At 42.9% G+C, this 26393-nt stretch overlaps 1 protein-coding gene across 3 annotated transcripts in view; it reads right to left on the reverse strand.

Moving 5' to 3' along the window:
• TENM4 (teneurin transmembrane protein 4) overlaps positions 1–26393 on the reverse strand; it is a 597100-nt gene that overhangs the window by 40591 nt on the left and 530116 nt on the right. For all 3 annotated transcript variants that reach the window (XM_082754369.1, XM_082754368.1, XM_082754367.1), the window contains 5 exons: positions 25567–25834; positions 23256–23399; positions 21974–22223; positions 11910–12142; positions 3114–3268 (listed from right to left, as the gene is read on the reverse strand). In XM_082754369.1, coding sequence (XP_082610495.1) covers positions 3114–3268; positions 11910–12142; positions 21974–22223; positions 23256–23399; positions 25567–25834 — 1050 coding nt within the window. The remainder of the gene's footprint in view (positions 1–3113; positions 3269–11909; positions 12143–21973; positions 22224–23255; positions 23400–25566; positions 25835–26393) is intronic.

A 26393-nucleotide genomic window follows, 5' to 3' on the forward strand; every position in this document is an offset into this window, starting at 1 on the left:
TTAACTAGACAATTCGGATTCAAGTAGGATTTCCCCTCTTCAAACCACCCTACACTCTTTGGATTGATAGAGCCTGGACCTGAGAGTGGAGACCTGGGACTGGGAATTTTGTTGGTTGAAGTGCTGTGAAATCGATCAGTCAAACAAAACAATGATCCTTCTCCTTCTATAAAGGATTTTCCAGACAAGTGGCCCAGCTCCTCTGGGTAAATGACATGGAGAGATACAGAAAACTGGCAGCTGCGTCAGCATTTGTGTACGCCCAAGGTATAACCACCTATTTTGTGCTTGATACTGCAAAAATGCAAAAATAGCAAATTACAAGAAATTCAGGCTATTTCACTTTGTGCTATAAAATCCTTATATCTTTATATTGTTTTTCGTATTTTTTTGAACATAATGGAAGAATGGGTTCAAGTAATAGTGACACATCCTAGTTCTACACTGATAATGCATAGACACAAGTAAACTGAAGATATGACCGGTAACATTACAAGTGAGCGAGCGCTAGAAGGTCTCTATTTCTAGCTCTATTTGTGCAAAATATTGTCTTTTCAAGTGAGTTTACTCTTTCAGTTGTCAGACTCAGGAAAGCTCTAATAACAGAATTCAGGGTAATTTTTTTTTTTTTAACAAGGACTGTGAGATGTTTTCCTTTTTATTATTTTATTTTACTTTACTTTTATATATAAAAAAGGTCAATGTTGTGCTGATGGGAGTCAACCAATGCTTACATGTTTTCTTAATTGCGTCTCTTCTCCATAACAGGAGTGAAGTGGAATTGGAAATGAACAACCTTGAAGAATGCTCTTGGTCACCTCCAGGCAGTCTTTTAAATAGATTTTCAACTAGTTAAAAAAGAATAGCTATTCTGGTTATATCCTGCCTTTCTGTCAGCCAGGCAACTTGAAGTTGGATCAGGTGGATTTGCTATCTAGTGGTTGACTGAAAAAACATGCACTTTGTGCCATTCTCTCCTCTCCTGTGTTTTTGTTTGTTTGTTTGTTTTTCTTTACCCAATGGCATGATGGATGTGCTGTGACTGAGAGCTGTGGGAAGGGCACACATTTGAAACCAAGAACAAGAAGAGACCAGGTATGAACTAGAGGAACACACAGAAGATTCATACTTTTAAAGCCTGTGCTTGAACATCTCTGCCACAGCCATGATTTACTTTTGGTGCTTCTACTCACTTTTCAAGTTTTTTTGTTGTTGTTGTTGTTGTTGTTGTTGTTGTTGTTGTTGTTGTTGTTTTGTTTTGTTTTGTTTTAAGAGCATTAGTTGCATGGTACTCAGTTCATTATTTCTTCTAATATCTGGGCTTGTGAAGCTCAGTTTCATGGCTAAAAACAGTGCTCAGCTCTGCCTAGTCTGATTCTCTGCTTGCAAAATCTTCCTTCTCTCAGCTCCTGGCCTATTTTAACCCTTCCTGTAGTAAAACATTATAGCCTGTGGTTTCCTCTTTAATAATGCATGCCTCCATCCCTTCCAGTGGTCTTTAAGCTCCTCAGCCTTGAGTTAGCATCAAGAGCAGAGTTTATTCTGAACCAACAAGGGAATTTTCAATTTCTTAAAAACCACTCCTTGTCAACATTGGCAGCTAAATATTTCATGTCCCAGATAGCCTCGGGGACCTGACAGAAAAGACCTTTCTATGCACTGTAAATGATGAAAAGCTACTTCCCAAGCTGGGTTTTGTTTGCTTGTGCATTGCTTTTGTTTGTTTGTTTTTTTTCCCTCATTAATCTTGTCTTTGGTGTGTCTTTCCAGAACATGACTGGTTAATCTGTCCATCACAGTACAGATTAATCTAAGAATGGCTCCTGTAATTTTGTGAAGGGAAAGAAAGAGGCTTTAGTTGATCCATTTTAGCTCATCTCAGAAATGTTTAAGTATGACACTGGTATGCATATAAGCCATATAACTTGACAGAAAATATTTCTTATAGCCTGAATCCTCAGTGGTCTTGTGGTAACTGCCCCTGAAATTCGGATAAAGAAAAAACATGCCTTTAAGATGAGAAACACACTACAAAATGGCCTTTAACCATCAAAATTTACTTCTATAGAAGGCATGAGAGCTTTTAAACTCATAATTTTAGCTTGTTCATAAATTGCGGACAGTGGGAACCAGTCGCAAAGAAGCAAGAATAACCTTTTCAAATTAGAGAGAAAAACAAGAAGAACAGATTCCATATGGGAGCACGGAAATTATCTAGGTAGTTACAAAAAGGAAACCCCATTGACATCTATTGTGGCTGAATAACAGTACTTAGCCCTCCAGCTATGATCCGTATTTTCATAGGAGAGGGCAACATTCCTCTAGCCAAGCAAACAACGAGTGGCACAAAGGTTTCAAAGGACAGTATCTCGAAACTGGCACAATTTGACAAGTTGGCCGGTGCCCCACAAAATCGAGTGCTGGGCTGTAACAGATTTCTCTTCGGCACTATCCAGAAGCAAAGCAATCAGCAAACTGAGATTTCTTTTTCTCTCTTTTTTTCCCCTCCACCTTTAAGCAGCAGGACTTAAAAGCCCAGCATGATGTTAGCTGCAACCAATTTGCAATCTGATGCAATTCAAGATTCTTGTTTTCCTGCTGTTGCTAATTTTGGCACCATGGCCTCCAATCAGTATTTCCTAGATGTTAATTTGATTCAGGCCTAAAATTTTGCTGGGCCAAATCAGAATGGGGGGAAGCAATGAAAAAAAAACATGGTTTGCTAAGCTGTTATAACAGAGCAAAGTGTTATATCCCCACTAAAATAAGTACAGTTTCCTGTCCTTTTTAATTTAAAGCAACTACTTTCTTGAGAAAAGAGCCTAATGAAACCTGCTTTCCCAGGAATCTGTTTCTCACAGTTGGCTGGGAGCTCTGAAAGAAGTCTTTAAAATGTCTCTCCCCAGCAATTCTCTGAGTTAGGTCTTTCTTTCAGTCTTTATAGGATCTCTTTTTTTTTGACTCAGTAATTTCCATGCTACAGGATATGTAGGGATGTAATTCTCCTTAAGCCCTTATCTCCTTGTCAAAGTTGGGGAGGCACATAGACATGCAGACAGGGTGAATGTCTATGTTTTTATTCTATGGAGAACCAAACCAAAGAGTTGTCTTACCTGAGAAATGTCCATGACAGAGTCACAGCTGAGAGGCCGAGCAGATGTCAAGTCATTGGAACCCAGCACTGTTGAGATGATCCCATTCTGATCAATCCGCCTGATCATTGTGCCATCCACAAAGTAAATCAGCCCAAACTTGTCCACAGTGATGCCTGGGGAAGAAAAAAGCATATCAGTCAGAAAGGAATAGCAACCTGAAAATACGAAGTGAATGGAAGATAAGAGTCTGGTCTGACTCATGAGAGTGAAGTGTAAGACCACTGGTTTGGTTGGGAACAATATATTTTATGGCATTCAAAAAGGATTCTAATAACTACGTGTTCTACGTGTTCAGAAACATGATGCTTTGCTCATGGTATGAATATTAAGCCATGAGCATGAAAATGTTACACTGGGGAATGTTTCAGAGACAGTGATGAGAAAGGCTCTGAAAGATCCACCAGGTCAGTCAAATTCCAGATGGATAAATGTGGAAGGGTTTCTGCTGGGATAATCCTACTCATCTCCAGTAGCTCACCTGTTTCTGAACACTGCAAGGTGATTTATTTCATTGTCCCTTTGTAGACGCACTCCCACCAGTGGATTTGAAGTCTGCCAACAACAGTTACAGACTGCTGATTCTTGTTTCCTCACCTACAGATATGTGCCATTTCACTTCCTCTTAGGCATCATTTCTCAAGTATTTGTTATGTTACCACAACCTCCTCTAATCCTCTTTATCCCAGGCCAGCTATACCCTGCATCTTTCATCAGAGGTTTTCCTAGTGCTTTACACTTACTAATTAGACCTCATAGCAGCCTGTGAGTGTGAGCATCTTAATTTTACATGCCGGGAAAATAAGAGATAAAGCAATTTTCACAAGGTCGTAGAGAGTGTTCATGACTAAGGCAGGAATAAGAAGTTAAGGGCCCCATTCACCTCTCTTTTATGCTAGTATAAATTAAAAATAACTCCACAGATACTAATAGAGTCATCCATCTCGTCTATCCTACGGTAGCAGAATGCTGCTCAGCATAATATTTAAGTGTCTTCAAGACACTCAAAGAATGTAAAAGAACAGGAATGGAGAAGCCTGTAACACCCTTTTCTATCCAGGTGAAAACTCTGCTTGGAATATATGAATATTAGGATCTTCCTGTTTGGTTTCTTTCATTAGCAGGGTAGCAATCACTTGGCAAGAAGTAGACATCTGCATTGTGCATCCAAGCAAGTAGCTGGAGCATTCAGCAGAGAGAAATAGGGTGCTATGCATATCACCCTAAAACAGATGTCTGTAGAAGATTATGCGAATCCTTCCAGAAGTACCTTTTCTTCCTCGTTGACTACAAAAGGAGATTACAGCAAATATTTCCACAGGAAACATTTATACCATAGACAGATAAAGTTAGTGAGATGAATCTTCTCCATAATGTTATTTTTTTTTTTTTGGCTGTCATCTCGGTGACAAATATGATGGAAAATCTGTTGCAGACAGAAAGCTTTGAGAATGTTTCTGAGAAGCGACCAGATCTTGTGTTTCTCCAAAATGCTGTGTTACAGCCAGATCCCCTTGTTTGAAACATTTACCCTCCGTCTTCATCCACTGTGAGGTATGCTGTGAATTACAGATGCAGCAATTCACAGATCAAAAGTTTTTGCCTTTCATGTAGCAGGGACTAATCCCCTGATTGCTTTGGAAATTAAAAGCATGGCCTTTAGCCAGCACTCTAACTATTGTATGGGCTGGGAGCCATGGAGGTGGATGATACATGGAAAAATATATCGTATTTGGTCATAGAGAAACCTACAGAGGAAATGAAATGGCACGGAAGATAATCTAGCCTGGAAGTAATGGCAAGAAAACCTCAGGATTAAGTCATTGTTTGGGAGAAAGAACAAACTTCTCCATTTTGCTGAGGTAAAAGGAGGGATTCAGACAGGGCTGCGACCTGTCGAGTCAAAGTCAATTAGGAGTCAGGACACTGACGTTGCAGATCACTGAGTTGAATGGGAGCTGTGTATTTTTGCTGGGAGATAAAAAAATGTGTTTTGTTCCTGAGTTCCAGCATCTCCCTGCCTGAAGGGCATCGCTTTGACCTGGATTGGGTATCTGACCAGTAGAGCAGGAAGGTTTCAAAATAGCCCCTGGGGCAGTGAGGAAAAAAAGTATTACTTGCTGGTTTTAAGATGAAGTTCATTAATTTTGGAGGGGATTATATGACAGGATTTCTGGGATAATGGATGACAGGACTAAATGATCCAAAAGATTGCTTCCAGTCCTACATTCCAATACCTGCATTTAATTCCTGCCAAGACAGGACTGATCTTTGCAGGACAATGAAAGAAGAACCCCAAAGAGGAGTGGCAAGCACCTGTTGCACACCTGAATGCCACAGGAGAAGCTGCAGCAGCAGTGGCCATTTATTCTTCCTACACAATACCAACCCATCAGCTGCATCTTAGCACCCTGTCAAAAGCTACAGAGAGGTGTGGAGGAATCTGCATCAATGTCTTGCTTGCATCTGTGACTTAAAAGAAGTTGTTTTTGCCTGATATTGACACATCAGCTGTTGAAGGTTCCCGCTCCTCTAATTATTTTGCCCACCAAATGGCAATTTCTTTAAGGTTTGGTGGAGTTTGCTTGACATGCAGGAATACAGCTGAGCTCTTCAAGCAACGTGCTAGATGTGCTTTTTTCAGAGGAGGCACGACAGAGGGTTCGCTTGGTCTTAATTGCCTTTTGTCAGGCACAAAAGGCTCTTACCCCGTGTCCCAGGTTCACAACCAGTCTTTTCCAGGGCTCCTGTCCATTAGTCTGCGTGACAGGCCAAAAGGCAGTGAAGGGTGGCAGGCTGGATAATGCGATTTTAAATGAGGCAGGATTTTCTCTCTTAGCTAGTTCCATATGGATTGGATTGGACTTATCAGCAGCGTGTGCTGACAGCCGCTCGGCGCGCGGTGCTGAGCTCCGATGGCTGCTCTGATTAACCAGTTACAGCAAGAATAATCCCGGCATACCTTGGCTCCGATCGGTTGATACAGCACAACTTTAGTTTGCATTCTGGCTTAGACAAAGAGCTTGCACAGCCAAATAACTTAAAGTGGGATGGAAAAGTTGCCACTTATCACCCTGCTTGGGGGCGATGGCAGGTGCATGCATTCCTATCACGGAGCGCTCCTCTGCTTATCCCTCCTCCACGGAGCCTAAGCAATCTCAATTACCTGGCATTTCCCAGGATGTTCTGCAGGGTAACAAAGTTTTCAGCCTGTCAAAGGTCTAATTTCTTTTTCCACTGGCCCCTCGCACAGCAAATACTCCGTTCCCTTCCTGAGTTTACCTGATTGCCTCGGAATTAAATCGAATTGCAAAGAGGAGCCCTGCTCTCCCCCAGACAAGTGTCTTTGGAGGGACGGCTTGCAGAGAAAGAGGCATCTCGCAGCTCCTTTGCAGCAGATTGTAGAGGTCAGATCAAACTTTTTGATAGGGATTTATGTGTTTCCTATCTGATTATGGCACAGTTCCAGTGCTGGGAGCTGGAGACGGGCACTGAAATGGGTATTTCGCATGTTACGCATGTAAAGCCAAAGGCCTTGGGTTGCTTTGGCAGAAGGCTCCTCTCATGTTTCCATAGGAACATAAGGGGAATTAAAGACTTTCAGCACACGGCTCGAAGTTCAATCTCACAGCTACTGAGAGAAAACATCTGCTGCCACTAACTAGGTGGTGTTGCAGGTCCAAATTTTAAGCGCCGAGTTACAAAATAGATGCAGTAGGAAATCATGTTGGTTCCTCTCGAGTAGTCTAGGATCCCGTAAGGAACGAGGGCTGCATCACCATGTGCATTGCACCAGTGAGCTGTGCTGGTAGAAAGCTGGGATGCGATGACATTTGCTTGAAATGTCAGGACCTTGTGGTGTGAGAAAGTGACAGTGCAACGTGCCACTGCAAATCCTGGAACACAATGACGCTGTTCTAAAAAATAAACTTCTACAAGTGATTGCATTGCACATATAGCTCTACTTGGAAAAATAAAAAAAAGAAAGGGTGGGGAGAACCCTTTTAAGTGAAAAAATAGGTACTAAAGGAATCCAGATTCAGAGCTTTCTTGTCAGGCTGGATGCTGAATAACTGGGTGATAAAATGGCAGATGAAAATCAATGTCAATAAGTACAGAGGAATTCACAGGGGAAGGAGTAAGTCTAACTACCCATATGCAATGACAAGCTGTAAAATAGCTCACAGGAAAAAAAAAAAAAAAAAGGTGGAATTCCTGTGCAAGTTTTCTGCAATGATCAGCTTGGGGCTCTGCAGTGGTCAAGAAAGGGGCTAGAGGACAGGAATGGATTAGGAAAGGCAGAAAGAGAAGAACAACAAATGCACTTCTGGTCTTAAAAAGACGAGACTTTTTCATGCTGGGGCTAAACAAGTCGTGGAAATTAGCACAGGATGTCTTCAAAGAAAAAGAATGGGTGCTCAGCGAGGTGAGCAAAATCGACAAATTGATGGTGGCATCTAAGCACGGGTCCAGGTGCAACTTCTTTAGAAAGCTCTTCAGAAATGTCAATGACCAGAGTGTTAGCAGGGAAAGGTCACTGTTGTTGCCCCTTTCCCTATGCATCTTTTCTGGCCACAGTAAGAGGCAAGATATTTTGTTCAATCAGCCTCTGGTCCTCCCTGAAATAACCCTTCTGTTAGTATTTGATAATACAAATTCTAAGTGCTTGTGGAGGGCTGAGTTTCTGATAATTCTGTCAAACCCAAGAACACTTAGCGAACAACTGAGATTTTGTTTACACATTCAGCAGGACGCAGCGAAGGAAGCAATCTGTCCCCAAATCAATTACTGCATTTTGCATTGCTTTTGCCGTGCTAAATGAAGGAGACACCTCCGGCCCCAGCCCTGTCCTTTCTGAAACCATCTTCCTATTGTATAGACTTGTCACTGCCGTCTCTCTTAATTGCAGGCTCCTTGGTAATTTCTCTGCCACAACATTTTTCCCAAGGAGAGCCACTGGTGAGTACTCAGATGAAAACAAATGCTCTGACAAGCTGGAGTTTTAATTTTTCTTTAGATTGCTTGTAGAAGACGATCGTTATTAGCAGATGATAATTAGAAAGTGGTAACACTTTAATTTGCAAGGATGCATTGAAATTCGTTAGCATCTGAAGGCTTTGCTGAGCTCTGTGGCAAATGAATGCAAGGATCAGACTGGCTCCTAACAGCTATGATAAACACTATGATCAAACAACTGCCCCCACTATTTCCTCTGTCGATCTGCCTCTCCTGTATTTGTATAGCCTACCTTTATCAGAGAAGCCAAAGATAGGGGAAGAATGAAATTCCAGAGGTGGCTTTTATCTGTCCTAATGTCTTGAGTAAGCCAAAAACATTTTATCTCTCTTCAAGACAAGGACCACTTCGGAGAAATTATCCCCTCTGAGCTGGTGGGAGGTGAGGTGGGAACTGGAAGAGGTGACCAATATTGTGGGGAAGAGGCTCCTGCTCAGAAAATGGAGAATCATCCTGAGCAGGGATAGCTGGGGGGGCTGTGTCCCTCGGGCTCTGTCACCAGGAGGAGATGGGCACTTCCAGAGGGTGGTTCCTTCAACTCAGACACATGCACAGGCACAGAACAAACCATCTGTTTCAAGTTTTTTTTTTTTTTTTTTTTTTTTTTTTTCACGAAAAGAAGAACCAGATCTACTTAGACCAGGTCCTTGACTGATCCAAGATGTTAAAGGTAGGCAGAAGCCTATTTTGACACCCCATGATGGATTCTCCAGTTTTTATGAATTGCTGGTTTTCACCTGGCAGGATATATTCCTTTGGTATTTTCCAGCAAGCTGCAAACATCAGCTGGTTAAAATATCATGAAAGTGGAGGCAAGACCTTGTTTCCTTACACCTCCTGAACAAGCTGCAAAGATGTTCTTAAAATACATGGTAATTATTGTCAGTTAAACATTAACTTTAACCTTAAAAACTAGCGTCCCATGAAGAGCAGTGATTCTTAAAGAGCTGAACTTTCCGAGTCCTGCCCTGGCCGGCTGATATTTCTATAGCTGCAGAACCATTTTCTGATTTCCCCTGGCCCTTCACTTTACCTGCCAAGAGAGGGGAGCAGAGGGTAGCCTGAGAACTACTGGCTACTTGTGCAATAAGTCATTTTTTATTTTGAACTCTTATGCAATACAGTCACACCAAGAAAGCAATTGCTGGATGTTTCTGCTAGGATGCACTGCAGTGACGGTGTAAACAATGCTGACATTACACCATCAGTGTGAGTTTTCACTGTTAATCATTTACGGAGGTGCATGGGAAGGGAGTCGCACCTGCCAAAGCTTTTGTCTCTTCAGACTTTGCAAGCTCGGGCTAGAACCAGATCAGGATATGCTGTTTGTGAGCTTTCTATCAGGGGTGTGGGCTCTTGGATTATTATTTTCTTGTTGCCATATTGCTTCGTGTCATTTCCTCTTTCACTCTCAATTTACTCCCGTTCTGTGAAATTTCTGAGCGATGAGGAACGAATGCATGCATTTTGCTGCGGTATGATTGAGGTGGAAGAACAGCCTCCTGAGAGCCTGAATTGCCAACAAGAAGGATTTCAGCGCTGAAAGCTTTGAACTCCAGAGCTCTGTTTCCCATAGTGAATGCAGAAACATAATTCAGCTAAACCTCGCAACCTCCACCTGTGTAGGGAAATGAATAATATTCCTCTTATCTTGTACAAGGGAGAATGGAGGTCCAACATTTTTTTTTATTTTTTTTTTTGGACTGGTCGAACATCAAAGGGGTATAGAAAATTGGATTACAGATTTCTGGATTCCCTGATCTCATGACTCATCTGCTAGCCTGTCTGAATCTCTCTGCCCGAGTCACTTAATTTTCTTTTCACTCAGCCCTCTCATTTCAGCGAGACAATTTCTACTCTGCCCATAGGTAGCCATTCCCCTTCCACATCTGTGTCTCTGGCAATACTTCATCCCAGTATAATGGTGACCTCATGGGAGTCTGGAGTGCCTGGAACCCATGCTGGGTGCTTTGAATATTACGGGGGTAGCAGTTTGGCCTTCAGTGCTCTTTGGTACAGAGCAGGTCTCCCAAGGCAATTTCTTCTGCATCCTGCCAGCAAACAACTAGCTCATATGTAACAACAACAACAACAATCAGCAGAGCTGACACAAAAGGTCACTAAATCGGTTTGGATTTCTTGGATTCAGTAACCATAATGTCATCTCTATGTCAAGGAAAATAACTTCCCCAGAAATCTAGCCAGGAAGAGAAACAACAGCTCAGCTGCCTTCATCCTGCCTGCTCTTTGGGAAGTAACTTGTTAGAGGATCCCTGCGTTTTGCCGAGGAGCTGCTTTACAAAGAGCTTGGGATGGGCTTGGAAATTGCTACGGTAAGGAAGGAGGGAGTTACCACTCCCAGATGCAAGGAAAGAGGAAGCCAACAGCACACTGATGCTCAAGCCAAGAACCTAAAAATAACTCCCCACGATCCTAACAACTGGGCAAGAAAATGCAGAGCACAGCAGGCAAAAACGCCACATTTCTAACAGCATTCCTGCACGGGGGCTGTTCCCTCCTCTCTTCACAAACACTGCAGAAGGTGTGTGTACCAACAGTATCTTCCACCCCAGCTTTACACCCTCTGTGTGTTTTTTTTTGGAGGAGCTGTGGACAGCTGGGAGGAACGACATCCTCCATATGCAGGGCTTGTTACCTTGAGATTGCCAGACTGAAGTCTTGGCTACACGCAGGACTGCATATGTTTGGCTAAACCTGTTTTGAACAATTTAGTTCACAGCCATGAAGGCTGTGTGATGCTTTTATTCTGATTTGGCTGTGCTTTTATCAAATATAAGTAAGCTAATCAGGAGAAAGGTGAAGTCATACTGAATTAGATAATTCCTATATCAAAATTAGCATCCACCCTGCTACAAGATTTAAGTTAGATGCCACAGTGCCTCATGTCAATGTACCAACCTGAATTTTATGTATCTCTGAGCTATCTGCAAGTTTTGTTGGTATTTTACATACAGCAATGCTAATAGTGTTTTGTTTTTATTATTATTATTATTATTTATTTATTTTTTTTTATGCCAAGAGAGCCTCAATGCTCATAAGCAAATCCTACCCAGAGGGGTAAGGACCAAACACTGTTATTTGGTAAGGAGCAGAAGTAGTTAAGTGGGCATAAAATTGATGGGTGGATTTATTTTGTTGCTCTTTGCACATGTTTCCATTTCTACATGCCTCTGGCTTGGCACTTGTCCCAGCCACTCAATGCGAAGACCAAGACTGTCTGAGAGAGAGATGCATCTACAAATACCTGAAAGGAAACTGTGGGGAGCTGGGGGTCGGCCTCTTCTCACATAACTAGTGATAGGACTAGAGGGAATGGCCTCAAGTTATGCCAGGGGAGGTTCAGGTTGGAAATGAGGAGACATTTCTGCTCAGCAAGAGCGGTCAGGCCTTGGGACGGGTTGCCCAGGGAGGTGGGGGAGTCCCCGTCCCTGGGGGTGTTCAAGGAGAGGTTGAACGTGGTGCTTGGGGACAGGGCTTGGTGGTGACATTGGTGGTAGGGGGGTGGTTGGAGCAGGTGATCTTGGAGGGCTTTTCCAACCTCTATGATTCTATAATTCTGTATTTACAAAGATGAGCCCTTAGGACGTGCTTGTGGGTTGGCTTGGGAAGGCCTGCAAAGTCCTGGGGCATTTTCTGATAGGAAAGGAGAGCCGTCCCCATCATTACTAAACAAATCCCTTTCAAAAAGATCCCAAAAAGCCTGTGGAGAAGAAGTCTCACCCCGGGGATTTGTAAGGGTAGCATCGGTGCCTTTGCCTCCGTCTCCGCAGCGGGTATCGTCGAACGGGAGGCACTGATCTCCGGTTCCAGCCAACACCTCTGAATTCTTCACAATGTCCTTCACTGATGTGGTTGACTTGATTTTGTAGATACGTCGGCTGTTGGTGTCAGAGAGGTAGATGGAGCCGGTGATTGGATCTGTGGTCAAGTAATACTTATGAGCTGGGCTGTGGCTGAAAAACAAGGGTATAACGTTATTATTATTATTATTACTCGGATGATTTGTTTCCTTACACCAACAAGCAATATAAGAACTTCAGAGGAGAAAAATGCACGGGGCAGACAGACTGGGAAAGTGCAGCAGTGCTGTATTTGCAGCCTCGGCAGAGACGTGTTAACACAGCAGGTTTCTGAGCTATGTCTGTTACCAGTCGCTGTGCTGGGAGCACTCTCTGGCATGGAGGCCAGCTGCCAAAGGAAAGGGCTTGCTGGCCAAACTCGTGCCAGGAACTGCTACAGCTTGAGTTCCAATGCCTGAGGTTAATTTATTTAACATGGACATAGCCCTGAAACTGGTGTTAGTGCAGTGCCAGACAGTGAAGGGAAAGCACAGGACACTAAACCTAGAAAACAAAGTGAAAAATAAATACAGCTGGCCTCCCGAGAAGGACCCCAGGACAAAAACCCCAAAGCAAACCAAGTGTAAAGCCCTTGAAGATGTACTCTTGAAGATCACTGCACTGGGGCTCAGCTGGTGTTCCTGCATATAAATCCCACTGACTTCAGCAAAGACCCCAGAGTCCTATCCTGTCCTGGTGGAGATAAAATGTTTGCTGCCACTGGATTCAGCTGCGTCTCAGTGAAGACAGAAACAAAACGGTCCTTGGAGCATCACGGTTTGCCCTAAGTAACAACACGAACTAGGAGAAGGTCTCAGGGATCTGAATGTCAGTCCCCTGTTAAACCTCGTTAACTCACTGCTTCCTTGAACCCAGGAAAGGGTGGCTGAGAAAATGGTGTGAGCAGGCAGAAAGATAATTTTTTAGTTCCCTGGCCACAGCACTAAGTGAGCCAAAGACTAAAGAAATGGATAAACCAGCATCTGTTTTAGGAACCTGATGAATTTAGACACAATTTGAAGATCTTTTTCTTTGAAGGATTCTATCTCTGGCTTGGTAAGTCTTTATTTTCTTGAAATTAAGTGTGTACTACCAGCATGTATCGAGCTGCATCTGCTCTAAGCCTGAAACTAACAGATGAAACGTGTGGCACCTGGTGCCTGAAAACACAGCTCCTTCCTTCTCAGAAAGGCTAAGTCATAATTAGAAGAAGTATGAAAAATTCTCTCCTTTTCTACAGAACACCTCAAAAATGTCCAAACCCATCAGCTAGCTAGAATTCATAATAAATGTACGGGCCATAGTTCAACGTTTTGCACTTAGTGCGATGTTCCAGGAGAAGCTGCTTAGAAAGCCAAATGTCAATCACAGTTAACTCTGTCCCCCGTATTAAGAAATTTCCTCCCTCCTTCAACCTTTATGTTAGGAAAATTAACCCCTCTTCAGGCACATAAAACCCACTGAATTATTGTCAGGTTTAAAAAGCCATAAGTTGGTTCTTCATTCAAATCGCTTAATACTTGGGGGGGTGTGGGGGGGAAGAAAAAAACCTTTCTGATTTATTCTAGAATATCCCTTGTGATTTATCCTATTAAAGTCTGAACAGATTTCATCTCCACAAATGACACTGATTCTTGCTAAATAAAATGCTCTGACCTTCAAGACAGCTCCAGCCTGACAGTTCAGTCTCCATCTGTATTCCCTCCCAATGACAGCAGGCTGGGAGGGCATTATTTCATTTACCTGCATGTCACTCACACTAAGCAAGTGGCTTCAGCCCTGGTGGAAGAAGTTCCCGGTGGGAATCCATCCTCCATCCTGATCAGGGCCTCGCATTTTCCGCCGGCTGTCCTAACAAAGCTCGGCTGAATGGCATCAGTCAGCTTTGGAGCTGTTCCTAATCTCTGTTTTGCACAGGAGGTGGACAAAAGGAGGACGTTTTTAATGGCACTTTGCAATTCTTTAGCATCCTGGAAAGCGCAGATAGCTCTCGCTGAGTCTTACAGCAGGCCACGTGAAGATGGGCAAACAAATGATTTCTCCAAGATGGAAAAAAAATAGTTGCAGAACTACGGGTTCCTGCTCCCCCTTCCCAGCACTATCATTGTAATTTATTTTTGGATTTCACAGCCTCACTCTGGTAGACTTTTTGTTGAATACAACCTGTGAAGGAGAGAGATCCTAAACTCTTTTCTAATTCCAGCTCTTGTGTAGAATGAGTGCTGAAGTGAATACCGGTGTCCTTTAACCACCGATCAGAGAACCAGGTACAAGTGAAATAACCATCCAGCAGAAAAGCTCAGTGGCCCTTCCTACCTGAATTACGTAAAACTGTTGCATTAACCTAATACTTGGAGTAGCTGCTAGTATCCCAAGGTTAGTTAATGTGCTCCTGAATACAGGCTCCTCAAAAAAGTTAGGGGTGAATTCACAGTTCGCATCATTATGCATTTATAATTAAAAATGAGCTCTGAGTGGTTATTTAATCCTTTGCATAGCTGGATACCACAGAGACACACATATCTTTACTAGCAAATGTACCTTGGAAGAGGTGGAGAGAGAAACTTCTGTTTATTAACCTACCTATGGGACAGTAATAATCTTGGGTCACTTAAAACCTATTCTGGATTTCAGCTGGTGAGCTGATAGTGAAATCCTACGGCACGATTGCCTTTCTAAATCTGATGTTATTAACAGCACGGGCAGCCCCAACACAAGCTCTGCCTTTTCAGTTGTGTGAGCAATAGGAAGCACTGGCTCATTTTTATCAACTAGACTTATTTTTACTAGCATGGCTTATCATGGTCTCCTACTCACTGCTCCGTGCACGGGGCTTTTGTGTGTGGGAAGGCTTCCTTGGATGGCTTACGTGATGGAGTATTTAAGCTGGAGTGCTTTGGAGCAGGGCTGCTCAAATGCAAACTGTGAAAAATGAACAAGCTGCAGTTTTACCCCACCAGCTTTGGCCAACAGTTTTCACCACTGTACAGGGAAGGTGTCGTGTTCTGCCCTCGCATGAACCGCAAAGCGTTAGATGCTGGAGCTTTTGTTTAACACTTTGAGATCCTTCAGGATGAGAGATGCTAAATAAACATACTGTGAAAGTACTGTAAAAAAAAAAATTAAAAATGTGTAAAAGTTCCCAACCTGCTTCCCTTCATCTGTGATAACGCATGAGCACTGGAGCCAGGAACACGGAGGCTTTGCTTTTTATTTAAAGTCACAATCAGAAGGCAAATCCAAGTGGCAATTTAGACGGAGCTGAGCAACAACTGAAATAAATCTGCCTGGGGCAAAGCAGAGAAGATTTTTGGGCTTGTTTTCTTTCATCCCCTCTCATTGCTCAGTTAGATAAAGGAGCAAAACAAAAGGCGGGATTTTTTACTGTTCAGAAGACAATCAGTTACAGTTTTTGTAGCCTTAGAGTATTTATCCCCCATATTGAGATTGCCACCACTGGAAACGGGCCGTGGAGGGAGAGAGCTGATTTCCTATTCAGATTATTCCTTTTGCTATTAGGATTTTTTTAGAAGAAACTCTGAGCACTGCATTGATATTTTAATTCCCCGGAGCAACAAAACAAAGTTGCTGGGATGGGGTGGGCTGATCCCTAGCTGAAAACAGGCTTTTTAGTGGGTAATAGCAGGCACAATGGTGTAATCACTGGGAACAGTCTCATAAGCAGAAGTTATGAGAAGTTAACCAAAGTTAAACGAAGGTGAAATGACTTTCCTATATACTTGATGTGCTGAGAAAGCACAAGGAAATCTTTCGAATTCACAGTGACCCAAGTGAGTTGGGGTTGCGTATAGGCTGTCCCATTCATCTGCCTTGTCCCCTTCCTTTTTTCATTCTCATTCTTAGGACAGGATAGTGCCAGCACCATCTGGGGAGATAGCTTAAGGGATTCCAACTCCATTTGAAAGTGCTTTTGCCTTACATGATTCCTAGCACACAGGCATGAGGAAGGAAAGTGATAAAAAATGGGGTGAATAGGCAGACGTGGCACTCAGCTGGATTCCTTCTGTAGTACAACGATAGGTGTAGAGCAAAGGTTGTCATCATACCCTTGGGTACAAAGCCCATGGTCTGTAGGACCCTCCTGCTCCAGCATGGGAAGCCAGTCTTTAAGGAATAAAGCTGGGAAAGAGGAGATGGTCCCTGGATTGAGCAGGTTACCTATGTCAGCACAGCAGCCTGCACCTTTTTGTTGGTTTCTGTTCATCCCACTGAGCTTCAGATGTCTGCAAGGCAGATGCTTACAGACCAACCAGCTGCCTTAACTCCTTTTACAGCTGATGGAGAGAAATAGCAACTTTTGAGGTACGATTCATCTAACATTTTCACCATTTGTTTTATGGGATGACCTGCATCTTAGTTTTTCAGATGCGAGACCATCTCCTACCTCCTCTAAAGGACAACTGCTGCTAATGGTAGCAACGTGGCTCTGAGGTCAACTGAGAGGAGCAGTCACAACACCAGAGTTAGTTATCCGTAACAGCTGATTTGAATACATCTCCGGTGCTTTTTTGGATCTGATGCCTTCGTTTCAAGCACATGAAATCACCTCCGTAACACTTTCTGTGCTGGCTGCCCTCTTCCCCTCTGAGCCTCACTGGCCACATGCATTTGCTGGTGACTAAAGAACTGCTGAATTCCTGCAGCCAAGAGTTTTTGTTCAGAGGGGCTGTTTCCATGGCTCCATGCTAAGCACCCTGCAGCTCGCAAACAGAGGATTTTATTATAGCTTGTGTGAGGTACTGGTCTTTTTTTTTTTTTTTTTTTTTTTTTTCCTTTCCCTGGGTGACATTCAATAGATTAGCACATAAGGAGGCCACACAGTGCAGTGAGCTGAATTTACACTTGGCCTTTTAGTGTTTTCAGTTTGTGTGCAATGCCCAAAGCTCTTCTGGTGTCGCAGGCTGGGTAATAAAACTTCATAGCAATGCTGTAAGCCAGCCCACGGACTGCAAAGGACTTTTGATCCGAACCTTGGGCAGTTTTCTCAGGCATCTCTTTTTGCCACTAATTGTAGATTTGTCTTTCTGAGGTAAGGATGGAAACAACAAAGGAAGAATATGCTTTAAGTGTGGCCACTTTTTGAACATCTGCAAGACAGAAATGCCTCACTGCCCTCCATGTTCCTGCAGAGAAAAGGTAATGCCAATTAACTGCAAATTATTATTGCCATGCTTGGAAAAGGTCTTTAGGTTCTGTTGGTCCATCAAGACAGGTCCATACACATAGACATATGGGAATAGGTTCATACTCATCTACTATTGAATGACAGATGGGGGAAAAATTGGGATGCATTGCTATTTCACGATGATTTCTGGGTTAGCTGATGTTTCTGTGTTGGCCCACAGCCTTTTTGGCTGTTACAGAGATGGAGCTCAGCTACCTATGCTGCACTGTAGAGCTAAGCCTCTTGGTCAGTAGCTCTAGCACCTCTGGAGAACAAACTCCAGAGATCCTTCTCCCTGAAACAAGGAAGCTTTTGCATATGGATTGCAGCTTTTCCAAACCACCGAGGTTTGCTCCTTTGGATCTCACCCACTGCAATTATTGCCTGCCAACGATGTCAAGGTTTGGGCCCTCTGGAGCTCGAAGCTAGGACTACACCCACTCATTTCTTCGTGGCTCAGGGATGAACGGGCTTCCTAACATGACGTGCTATGGCAAATGACACACAACAGCTGCTAACTCACATAGATGAGTCCTTTAATGTAGTCTCAGATGGGAATATGCAATCTAGAGCTCCTCGTCTCTTCCTTCACCCTTACTGGTTCCCTTTAGACTGCATTGGAGTAGAAATGCCTTAGCTTGCCTTCATTTCATTTCTTATTTTTCAGGAATTGCCTACAGGCTGAAGCCCTGCCAACTTCCTATAACTCTGGTGGCATCTGCAGCATTTGTGGCCAGTCCGTATATCTTGACTCAGTGATTGCCTTCACATATAAAAACTCTTCTTGTAACAGCTCTTCAGCTGCTGCCCTTCACTGTCAAAGCAGGTGCACTTTAGTGGCTGTGTATTTCTAGGTCATTAAGGATACAACCTGGCTGATCCAAAGAGAAATGAGATTTTCTGTTGCCTTCGAATGATGTGAAAGAGAAGCTGGGGTCTGGAACTCAGCCTGATGAAGACAGCCAGTGCAAAGGTCTTGTGTACCAACCTCCCAGCCCAACTAATAGACCCCTTGGGCCAGTTCATTATACAGGGGAAGCTCAGCCTTTCATTAATGTTTTGGCAATAAGACAAAAAAACACTTTCTATTCTATTGCATTTCCAGGCATGCAGATAAAATGAACATTTCTGGTTTTGCACAGCCTCTATAAAATCAAAGAAACAGTAAATAAAAAACACGTAGCACAAAAAATCCCCAATCCCAAATGCAAAAAGAAAACTAAACCAAAAAAAAAAACCAACTCCACAGTCTAAGCTTCTAATTTAGAAAGCATCTGGGGAGAAGGATGGGAAACTTGTCAGAGCCAGAGAAGTCCTTGCAAACACAGGCAGTGACAGGAGGTTGACATCTTCCTGAATGCAACTGATTGGATCAAACCCACTGCAACTCCAATGAACCCGAGTGACAAATATTCTTAGTGACAAAGCTCCAATTTAGGAGTCTGTCTTTAATGTTGTTTTCTTGTCATTACTCTTTTTCTTTTTTTTTTTTTTTTATTGCATTTCCTGGCTAAGGTTCCGAGTTGCACTACCTCCCATCTGAGCCTGACACACTTTCACAAAACGCAAAGGCTCTCTCTGAAGAGCGTAAGCCGACAGAGTTACAAAACCTTAGTTCCCTTGATGAACGATGCCAGGGTACATCTGGCCCTTCATTTTGTCCATTGCACTCCCCAAAACTCAAAGGGAAGACACTTCACCCCATGAAGATTATTTCTCCATCAAAGTTCTCCAAGAGACCTGTATCCTGGCGGTGCCTTCTCTTTACCTGCTGAATTCCCACCCTCTTTTCCTTCCACCCTCCTCCTCCTGTTACCCTGCTTCTCGTGCCTATCTTTCCTCTGTCTGCAACTGCAACTGATCATGCAGAAGTCTGTGCGATTCTGCTTGGTGATTAATGGCTTCCCGTTCTGATGACTGATCGCCTACGCCAGTTTTAATCACACCAGCTTCATTTCCTCTTGAATCATCTGGAAATGGCACTCATGGCTTACTGTGTAACAACATGCAACAAGACAGGGAGCGGCAGAAGAATTCTCCACTGGTTGGCTTACCTATGTCTGAAATCTTTATTTCTGACAGAAGACAGGAAAGCAGGGAATAGAAGAAAGAATGAGGTGTTAGCGGCTCAGTTTGAAGCATTATTAGCAGATTGAAAACTTGACAGTAACTGTATCATACAATGCAATAATAAATAAAGACTTAGCTGGAATGACACTGATATATTTTATATTGGATATTACTTGTCAGTGAGCTCACTTATGTATCGCTGCATATCACAAAGGAAGTGTGATCTCACCTGCTTGGAGTTATCCACTTATGCAAAAGATAGGACCAGGCAGACTTTATCATACAGAGCAGTGCCAAGCTAAATATATGTAGATGCAGATATCTTCACGGCTTTTTTCACTATCCTCAAAGCAATACCTTGTGATTTGCAAAGATAACTTAACAGTTGCATAGTTGTGGGTGGCAGTTCATTGCTGTAAACTCATGAACTCCAGCCCAGAAGACTGAAATTATGCCGAGCTGGCCATTTTTCATGGGGCCGGTTATACCCATGCTGCAGTTATCTGTGACCCACAATGCATTTGCTTTCCTCTCTGCAACAGAACACTACACTCTAAAAAAAATAAAAATAAAAAAAAAAAAGGAAAAAAAATCCAACCCCAAAGCCAAATCATGAGGGTGTTAATCTCTGCAGAGATGCTGATTTGAGAAGACACAAGCAAACTCCATTTAGTACAAAAGCAATGGCTTTCCTCCCCAGCTTTTAGTCAGCCTGCATCTGAACTCGCTTACTTTATAGCACACCAAAGTGAAGAAATGTTTATTAGATCCAGTAACCTAAGTGTTTGCACAGATGAAGCAGCAATCGTTCCAGCAGATTTAAATCTGGAGTAAATTTAACTTTGTGGCTCTGCGCAAAAGCCAGCAAGGCCACTCTGTCAAGGCTTCCAATTTTCTCTTTTCCAGTCAGGAAATACTCCGCAAAACCTCCGCTGGGTCTGGTATTTCCACTGACAATGAAACAGGGATCGGGTTTTCAAAATTGTACTTCAGGGAATGAGATATTAATCCCAGTGAGTTGCAGTGGGATTTGGGCCCCAAATCACCTAGGCTCTTCTGGAAATCTCACCTTTGGTCATTAAAATAACTTTCTGGCACTGGAAGAATATTATACTCTTTAATGTGGACCAGCACAGAAGATTTATTCCATCTTCTTCCCTTATAAATATGAGAGAGATTATGTATTTGTATATCAAATAAATGAACAGCAGGAATCAGCTTTTCACTTATTTACTCAAAAGGTACTCCAGCCCTCTGGGATGTGACTGTACACATGTCATTGTGGGCTTCCTCACACAATGAATCCTGATTTTGTGGTCTTTCTGTGGGCAGAGCAAGACACCTATTCTGTAAGTGTCAGCCTTGTGTTAGCTGTCTGGATTTTTTTCTCATATTCCATGATCTACAGTGACAGTTCTGCATGCCAAATTAGGCCTTCAGCAAAGTCTTGCAGACCTAATGCCTACGGTGTGTTTGTAAATGAGGGACTAAAAGGATCCTAGAAACCAATTCTGCTGCAGTTCAGCCCTTCCATTTTCCACCTGTAGCCTTGTGGAGCAAATGCAAATACAAAATGGTGTATGGGATCCTGCTGCTCTAGTAAGCTGTAATGGGGCCTTCTGCATGACAGTCCTGGCAGAAATGGGGCCTTACTTTTGTCCCCAGAAGACAGGTTGTTAAAGCTGAGTATAGCGGGGAGATTTTTACTTTCTTTCTCTTTCAGGCCAGACCTTGAGAGCTAAATGGGAATGCGAACCATCCTACAATGCTAACTTCATATTGAGCTCTCAGGACTTTAGGCCAGGTCCTTCAAACAGAGATGTCTCCTTCAGAAACACTGGTTTAACTCCAGTGCTGTTCCTGGGGTGAGTCTCATCTGGCCACATGAAAGGTCCAGAAGCAGGCTGTGGTGCATCGAAGTGGGTAAGAGTTTTTGTTGTGGAAATTTTGCAAATGAAAAATATCACCACGGAGGTCAATATAAAACTTTGTTTCGGTCACAATCTATTTAATTTCCTCAGAACTTGTGATCAATTTGTAATGTTCCCTCCCCTTCCTTTTTTTTAATGGATGTTCCTTAACAAGCCTCACTATTTCTCCTTATATATATTTTTTTCCTTTGTTATTTAGGGTAAAAGGAAATGCTTCACTTGTTTTAAGATGATCCATCTACATTCTCACCCTGACACAGCTGTTCAGTTGGAGACTGCAGGGAACTGATACGTGTTTGTCCCTCAAAAACAACTAAAAAAGCCTTGAATCTGTGACTCCCTCGGTGATCATCCTGTCTTAAGTATGAATGATCATCTGTCCTGATTAACCTCTACATATTGTCATCAGTGCTGTGTCCTTCCAAGTGTAGGTTATCCTGGAGGCTGGTTGTTAATTTTAAGAATTCCCACTGGTCTCTAACTAGACTGAAGGGGAGACATTAACACAGTTTGATTCAGCAGCACAAAAATGTGACAATATTTTTGGTATATGACTCAATTCTGGAAGAAATCTTGCTAGGCCGATGTTTCTCTGGTGTAAGTCAAAATCAGCAGAGTTGCAGAAGAGGCAAATCTGGGCAGCTCTTTTTTCTTTTCTGTTTTAGTGTTTCTTATTAAAAGTTTTGCTCATTTTGGTTATGCAAGATTTATGCAGAATGTAATGGCATAATTATAACAGCCACATGCAGCACAGTGTACCTTAACTCCAGTATGTTGGTGACATTGCCAGAGGGAAAGATTCTTCGGATGTAGTTGAAATCTCCGACGTAAAGACTTCCATCAGACCCACATGTTAGGGCAACAGGAGCCAGGAGCTTGTTCCCATCTGCAAGCCCATTGCAGCTTGGACAAGAAATGCTACGTCTACGGCCGTTGCCCATAATACTTCCAATTACAGGCGGCTGCTGGGAAATAAACTGGTTTTCCCCATTTCCTTTGTGCAAGATGCCTAGAGAGAAAAAAACAGTAATAAGAAAATTAAGGGTAACACAATGGCACTGCAGGATACCAGCTGGGGAACCTATCAAGTGGCAAGGGGGTGTATCATCCTTCCTAGTATTTTTTGTGATGGTTTCAAGGAGGGCCCCCTTATTTGAAGTAAGCATTTTTTTTACAGCCCCATTACATTTCTTGCAAAATAAAAGTACATAGGGAGAACAAGACCGTCTTTGCTTTTGAATGAAATACACTTTTCAGCATCTCATGAATTTTCACCTTCCTTTTCTGTCCCTCTTTGCCCTGTAATTTGCAGCCTACCAGGGAAAAAAAAAAATCACATAGCTTATGAAAAGATAAGAGACAAGAAAACCATGGTGCACTCTCTAGAGAAATGTTTCATCTGCAAAGCTCAAAGGAGCTCTGCTTATGTTCCTTATAAGTGTAGTGTTTTCAGCAGTGGTGTGGGATGAATTTAGATGTTTGCTCCCATACCACTGCTATCATTCAGAGAGAGACAGCGCTTCCATCCTTTGAATGTGTTCAGTGGAGGCTGATCAGCCTCCAAACCTTCCTTATGCAGTCTTGAGCTCCCTTCAAGGACTCTGGCACCTTCCATTTTCCTTTATAACCCGCAAAACCTCTCATTTCTGCAAGTACATTTGCATGCTGCAGGATATGTTTGGGTGGATTTACAATCAATGGTAGGTCCAATCTGAATACACTGAATATATTCCCCTTATTATTATTATTGGAATAAATTCCTTGTTAATCACCTTCTTTTAAGAACAATACAAAGTTAGAGATGCCTATATGTTTTGTGGACATTCATTTGCTTCACCATGGTCAGCTCCTCTTGGATTTACACACACAAAATTACTTCTAAATGTACATTACTATAAATAATTTGTTGGTAGCATATGTGATAGAGTACTTGTGTTGGTCAGGTTTCTTTCCTTTACTTTTCTTGAATTCTTAATGATGACAAGCAACTGGGCCTTGCAACACAGCATTATTCTCCTGCTATGTACTACTGTCAACCTACCACTTTGTATGTTGAGGGCATGGTGCTTGTCCAGGGACCATCCTCCAAGTTTGGAAGCGTCAATTTCATAGCCTTGAAGCACAGCTGTCCTCTTCTCCCACAGGATCAAGTCAGGACAGGATTCATACTCATAACCCACTGAAACTGTGAGCAAGAGAGAAACAAAAGACTCCCTAGGTTAGTAATTTGGAAATGCACAATCAGCACACGCAGAATTTCAGCTGAGCGGGGGCAAGATGTACTTGCAACTGCCTATTTCATTTAAAATGTCATCATCATAATGTGGAGTCTTAATATTTCCCACTTTAAAGGCCACCCTGCATTTAAAAAGGTCAACACAGTTGTAGATGTTGGGCAAATGTGCTAAATATTTAAAAGGCACTGTTTTAAAGACATATCTTAAAACAATGGCTATTCTAGAGTGTAAAATAATGCTGGGCTCCTAAATGGGAGCATTTTACTCCTGTCTGCTATCTTTGAGGTAAGACTGCATGTTAGGAATTTGCTTAAAATCATGGCCTTACTTGGAAAGTAAAGACTTACACAAATGAAGCAAGGGACAGTGAATCCCTCAGAGGCAGCAGTCTCACACCAGGTTGACTTGTGGACATTGTTAATGTCAAAAAGATACACAGCAAAATGCAGTTTGACTTGCCATGATGTCTAATCAGAGTCTTTCAGGAGTAACTCTGCTGAACGTACCAGAATTACTTAGGAGTAAAATGATGTCAGCAAAAGGAGAATCACGGTTTTGACAGAATAATTATTTTCTCAGAAGCGCAAGACCCAGTTTCATTGGTCTGCTTTTCTTCTGCCCTACCAGATCTTTTCAGTACTAACAGCTGGAGCAGAGCAGAAATGTAAGTTCTGATCAAAAGAAAAGCAATTATATAGCTTTTTTTTTTTTTTTTTTTTTTTTTTTTGCCAGAAAAAGAAGTCTGGTATCCTGAAAAGTGCTGAGCACTAAGTGAACTCAAGATCCCCCATCAAATATCACCCTTTTCAGGTTCACACAGTATCAGGGGAAGCTGTAGTTCAGGAAATAAAGACTTGATATTTTCCACGCTGCTGGTGGAAGCCTGAATGCTGATGTCCTCAGACTTGCTTGTGTACCCTGGGGCTGCAGAGCTGCATCATGGAGTGATGCATCACCTGCTCATCTAGCATCTTGAAGAGCATGTAAACATAATATTTCAGTATGTGATATGAAGACAAGCTGCTTATTCTGTGCTCCAGACTGTGTAAGGTTCAGCAGGTTGTATCACCCAGCCTACTCGAGGCAGCAGAGTACAAGGAAGACACCTTTTCTCCCTCTTAGAAAACATCTCCTCTAAAAAGACTTATCTTCTGTGGGGCTATAAGGCACCAGGGAACAATCCTTCTATCAACAAGAGCTCTATTTGTTAGTTTGGGATCTCTCCCATGTTGCTAATATCATTGACTTGGCATCCTGAAAGGTCCAGTCTACACCCTGCTAAAGACCTATACATAAATTTCCCCGGCTGTTCATCAGCCAGGAAGGAAAAGCTGCAGAGCAGCATCACCTTATTCACTATACACTCAAAATACCCTCTTCCTTCCACCATCATTGCACAGGGCTCACTAGGTGAGGTCTGGGATGGCAGCAGAAACTGGAAAGAAGTGTGTATCTGCATGGGTATTATAACCACAGCACAGATTCCTGCTGCTGTGAGGACTTCAGGTTCTGTCCCTGCAGAACGGAAGGCATGGGCCATACTGGTTGGTGCTGTGGATGTGGCACCCAGAGTTTGCAGAGCCCTTTCATCCTCTGCCCTGCAGCTTCTGACAGCCTTTTGCAGATGCAAGTGGCTGCATAAGGTACGAAGGAGAAGAGCACCATGCCTAGAGCATCCCAGCTTGGGATGACATTCTTAAAAAGGTAATAAATGGGAAACTAGGAGATCAGGGTAATCCTGAAGGTCAGACAGAAGGAGGGGAAGAGATTAAGACTCAGTCCTAGGGATTTATTTCAAAGAAGTGCTGACAGCTTTCAGCTGTAGGTGAGAGGTAGCCAAATGCCTCTAGTCCCAGTTCATTCCTTCTGCATGGGTATGATGGTAGCAGCTCAGGACGTATGCTGGGCCAAGAGCCAGAGAACAGATAAGCATTCATCTGCTGGGAAAACGTGTGCTGTCTGAACAGCTGGGCCCAATCCTCTCCAAAGAAACAGCAGTGAACCAGCAGGGACCATTTTATGTGTTAGCAGTTGGACCATAACAGTCTCCGACAACATTTGTGCATTGCCACTCGGCTGCTTCTAAAAAGAGATGCAGGCCCTGGGGTCACTTACCAAAAGCTTCCGAAAGCCCATACACCTTCTGGCTGTAGACGTCTGTCTTATCCCAGATGAAATAATAGGACAGGTCTGGAGCAGCTGCAAACCACTTTCTGAAGAGGCGCCCCTCGACGGCCACCATGAGGTGGACTTTCATGAGGTTGAAGGGGATGGTGGGGTGGGTCATGCTGATCCTCAGGACTGATTTGTAGCCAGCTGTGCGACTGCTCAGGTAACTCACTTTTATTTTACTACCGGAAACGTTAATCTCCTCCTGTAGAGCCTGTGGAAAAGCAATCCAGGAGTGTTAAATCAGCTCCGAGCAGACAGGAAACGGCAGTGAAGCTGCAATTAATCAAACACACCTTTATACATGCTCTGGTAGACACGTCTAAAAAAGCACACCTAGTAGGCATCAATTATGAAATCAGATTTATAATTTATAGAGTTATTTCTGGAAGCCAGGAATGCCTCCTCTTCATCTCTGTTACATCGGAGTGTAAAGTGCCAAGGGTTCTCCATGCATTGGACTATTACCCTCTGTGGCTATTCCATGTGGGCACTAATGGTACTAAGGTCAAATTGGAAATTATCAGACAGGATTTTAGAGCTCTGGAGATGATGATAAAGGATTTGGAAGCTCAGACATTTTTTTCTCAGTCCTTCCAGGGAGGAGGGAGAATGGGAGAAGGAGGAGACTGATTTTCCAAGCTAATAACTGGCTGTGCCACTGATGTTGGCAACAGGCTTTTGGTTCCTATGACCATGGGACCCTGTTTAAAGACAACTGATGGGGAGAGAGGGGATCCACCTTACTAAGTGGCACATGTGTCTTTGCCAAC

This window comes from Aythya marila (genome assembly GCF_965140915.1).
Source record: "Aythya marila genome assembly, chromosome: 1".
Classification (NCBI taxonomy): domain Eukaryota; kingdom Metazoa; phylum Chordata; class Aves; order Anseriformes; family Anatidae; genus Aythya; species Aythya marila.